The following is a 4,270-nucleotide window of genomic DNA, read 5'->3' as shown; positions in this document are numbered from 1 at the left end:
GGCCGCCTTAAGGGGCCGGCGTCACCTACGAGGCGATTCCCGGGCTGCCCCGCCCTCGCTCGGGAAAGGGGGCGGAGCGCACTTGAAGGCGCGGGCGGTGGCTCGCCGTGGGGAAGCGTCCGGGCCGCGAGCCGCCCGTCGCCGTGGTTACGGGGCGGTGTTTCGCTGCCTCCAGTCAGGCCTGGGGGCGGGTGTTTAACGTATATACACACAAGCATACATATACATGTGTAGGTAAGGTGTGTATACATGTAAACAGCTGTATATATGTGTGCACAGGTAGGATTTAAATATATAAACAGAGTTTTAAAGAGGCCCCCCCTGTCTCCCCCAGTCACAGCCATTTTGCAGGCTGCTCCTTAAAACCCCTGTTTTCACCCCAAAGAGATAGGCCCAGCTGCCTGGTCGTTTCATATGGTGCCTTCTCAGGATCTGGATAGTCCGCCTTTGACAGGGCCCTGTGCTGCTTGTAATCCGCACCAAGAAGGGCACATCATTTTTTTAGAGCAGTATTTTTCGAGCCTTAGATTTTTAGGACCCCATTTTTGACCCAAGAATGGCCTTTTTGAGGGAGATTTTGCGCAGCCCTTTGGATACACCTCCCGAGGGAGATTTTCTTCAGATATCTCCCATGTCTGCTTTTTGGCTCTTCTTCTTGTTTCATATCTTCTCTGATACAGATTTTTTCCCAATTTCATTATTAATTTTAAATGATTTAGAGCCAAGAAGGCTGTCTAATTAAAACAGCAGGCTTAAGCAACAAAATTTTCACTTGAAACATTTAGCTAAGTGCTACATTTGCTGACTTGCTTGGCTCTGAGTCTCTGAAGCATAAGTAGCATAAGAATAGGAAGTGACAAATTGTTTCCAAAGTGTCTTAATTTGGGAAAACCACCTGTAATGCCAACCTGTGAATTACCACACAGCGTTAGTGACCACTTTAAGAGGCAATATTGATACTGGCTGAGGCACACCACCCGTATCATGTGAGCTGGTGTAGGATGTTAACCTTGTGGTCTGGTCACAGTTTGTAAGCAGCTACCGAGCTCAGCATTTCTGGGCTTATTTTGAGGCATGCAAACAGAAAATGATATGGAGACACTTGCACTGTACCCTCCCATACTGTAAATCCTTTGGCTGTCATCAACAAGCAAAAAACCCGTAGGAGTTTTAATACAAGCTTACACCTTGGTACAGCTGCTGCTAATGTAAATGGCTTTGTAGCTACAATAAATACATATATATACACACACACCCTCCCCCGACTTAACTTGTCCAAACAATCAAAAGGTAGAAACAAGTTAAGTTACCATCTTCTGTTTCAGCTGGGTTGAAGGGTTTTTCTCTTAAGCACGAAAGGCTGCATCTTTTCGCATTGCAAATGTCTAAATTAAGACCTTACTGTTCTCATAGTCTGCTTGCAGTAATGGGAACTGGCTTCTTCATGTAGCTTGTTTGCTCTTGAGGAAATAAAAGCTCTAGAAAAAAAAGTATTTGTCTCTAGAGCAAGTAATTCATGGTTACCTTTATGTGTACCACACAGGTCCCACCCAACCCTGCGCTACAGCAAAAGGTGTTAGTCATACATGTAAGACATTGTAGACAAAAGAAGTTTCCATTTAACATACATGGATTCGTTGTTGTTTATCCAGCATTTGCAGAGAAATTACTTAGAACTGTGTTTAAAGCAAGAAGGTAGATTTTTTTTCCCCACAAGCACAAAAGATACCTGAATATGTTAATTTGAGCTTTTTAATGTATATACAAATGTTTTAGACCAGTCACAATTTAATTGAGTATATACTGTATTTACAAAAATTACAATAATTTAGTCAAACAGTAAACCTGAACATTGATAACCTCTGTCGCTACCAGATATGACAAGAAATTTTTTTTTTAGTTAACTATTTTGATATACATACGTCCTAATACTTTCATGCATCCATAAAAACATCAGTGATGGAAGTAATCAAAGCTTAAGTGGGGTAGGGTTTCTTTTGGTAGATAAAGTTTAATGATGGATTTGTATTTTGTGAATGTATGAGTATCCAGAGTTATGTGCCATGACAAACTCGATACAAAGCTAATGTAGTTTTCATTATTAAAAAAGTACATTATAGTAATGAGATCCTTTTTATTATATAGGCATAGGTCACAATATCTACAAATGTGAATGAGAAACAATAAACCAACAAATCACAGGAACATGATTCACATTCCAGTTATCTCTTTAAATAAGACAAGCACATACTGGATCAAAACATTAATAAATAACATCCAGTTTGTTACTATTATCTTAAGGTCTTTTATATAAAAGGAGACCTATGTGTTGGTTTCACATTTTCAATTAATGGTAGTAAATAATGGACCAATACAACGAAAGGATGACTTTTATACAGAAAGCAATGTACTTTGACACACTGTCTTTGCAGTAAAAGTTTTGCCACTTGAAAATGTAAGTGCAACAACAAGTGGATTGTCTTTAAAAACCACCAGCTTTAAAGGCTCACATCGGATGGCAACCTGTTCCTTAAGCAGTAAATACAAATTATTTCCTGCCCATCTTCTGAATATACCTGCCCTTTCAACGCTCAAATACAGATACAACATGTTGGTAAATAAACTGCTAGCTTTAGTTATTCTACAAAAGGAGAATGCCAGAATTAGGGGTGAAAGAGCATAACTTGTTTAACTAGGAAAGATGCTTCAGCTTTAGCATCAGAGATACTTCCTTGTGAAATTATTGCTTTGGTCCAATATAAACTTTTAAGGTAATCAATTTGCACTGTATTTACCTCAAAAATCAGACCTGGTCCACAGATGTCTACACGACAGCTTGTACACCATGGTCTGAAAAGTGAAGTTGCAACAGGTTGCATTCTGCCAAGAGCCTTTGCCAAGTGCTCTGGAGCTGATAAAGGCATAGAGGTGACACAAGTGGGCTGGAAAAAGGCTTCTGAATCCTCAGGAGGGAAAGTGTTACCTATAGACTGGGAAGTTTCCAAAACTTTACAGCAGAGTTTTAGTTTGTTGATATGTCTTTTGTTTGATGGTTTCAAGCTATTGATGAGAACTTCATGGGAAATGCAGTACATGCTCATTCCTCACTTTCACAGATGTGGATTCACCCTTCCCACCCAATTCCCTATTCCCCCAGAACTGCTATTTAACAAACCAACAAGGTGCCGTTTAACATCAGTTACTTGTTTGCTTTAAAAGACACTTACTCTATAATGCTGAGGAATTTCTTCTGCACATTTCACTGCTGGACTATGCGGTGAAGTACAGTATTAATGTATAAAGCAGTAGTCAGCTGCCACACTGATCTAACCCAGGATTCAGCTTTGTCTCTGTTCAGGCATACTATACTATATGAGCAATTAAGCAGCAAATGGTGACTGTTAGAAGTGTGCCTAAACCACATCTGAGTACTTAAATTTGATAAAGTTTGATCCAAACCTAGGAAGAAAGTACATCGAAGTTTGGGCTTCACCACCAGTTACTGAACTCAGCTGAAGTGTTGCCATATCACGTCTCACAAAAAAAGTAGGAAATTCACCAGCTATGCTGTGTCGGAGACAAAACAACTCCACCTTTTCCCAGAATGTGTTCTCTCTTGCCCCACTTGAATCCAAAGAAAAATACAAAAGTTACAAGAAACTGTAACCCCGTGGCTTGCATATGGCAAGCCAGGTGGCTAGAGTTCCTCTGAGCTCAGGATTCTTGATACAAATATAAGGAAACCTTTCTCTTGTTCTTCATGATAAGTATTAGGCTCTTAGTTTTCTGAAACTTCTGAATTTCCAGCCAGAGTTTAGTTGATCTGTGACATTTGTGACAAGAGACTATATAAGCACTAGCACAGGTCTGTAGTGGAGACTGAGAAAGTACCTAATACAAAGGTTTTTGTCCTTGGTTTTCAAATTCTGACCAGGCATCATTTAGCTCCATAAATATCATCTTTGCATATTGTTCATATGGCTGCCCAGTAGCCTGGAATAGAAACAGAAAGAGGGATATCACATCTACCAAATCAGACTACAAAAAGTTGACATCTGAGCAGCTAGATTCTCAAGCAGTTATTGTTCACTTTCCACAAATGGTTTTCCCTTATTCTTTGACAAGAATAAGGTACTGTTGAGGGCTGCTTACCTTGTTTACAGCTTAAGAATTCATTGGTTCTTCAGCTCTTCCGCTCCTCAGAGCTGATAACCCCCCAAGTGTGATAAAGCATTGCAGTCCCAAGGGCAAAAAAATTTAACCTAGGCTT

At 40.0% G+C, this 4,270-nt stretch overlaps 2 protein-coding genes across 2 annotated transcripts in view; both read right to left on the bottom strand.

Annotated features, from left to right (window-relative positions):
* LEPROT overlaps positions 1-218 on the bottom strand; it is a 4,492-nt gene extending 4,274 nt beyond the window's left edge. The window contains exon 1 of the mRNA XM_009320648.1: positions 83-218. Coding sequence (XP_009318923.1) covers positions 83-218 — 136 coding nt within the window. The remainder of the gene's footprint in view (positions 1-82) is intronic.
* Positions 219-2,114: 1,896 nt separating this feature from the next.
* The window catches only part of DNAJC6 (DnaJ (Hsp40) homolog, subfamily C, member 6), a 25,267-nt gene continuing 23,111 nt past the window's right edge, over positions 2,115-4,270 (bottom strand). Inside the window, 1 exon segment of the mRNA XM_009320572.1 lies at positions 2,115-3,993. Coding sequence (XP_009318847.1) covers positions 3,892-3,993 — 102 coding nt within the window. The 3' untranslated portion in view covers positions 2,115-3,891.

Source organism: Pygoscelis adeliae, unplaced genomic scaffold, assembly GCF_000699105.1.
Source record: "Pygoscelis adeliae isolate BGI_AS28 unplaced genomic scaffold, ASM69910v1 Scaffold402, whole genome shotgun sequence".
Taxonomy (NCBI): Eukaryota; Metazoa; Chordata; class Aves; order Sphenisciformes; family Spheniscidae; genus Pygoscelis; species Pygoscelis adeliae.
The sequence above is the reverse complement of the archived record's forward strand: the minus strand, read 5'-3'. Positions and strand labels throughout refer to the sequence as shown.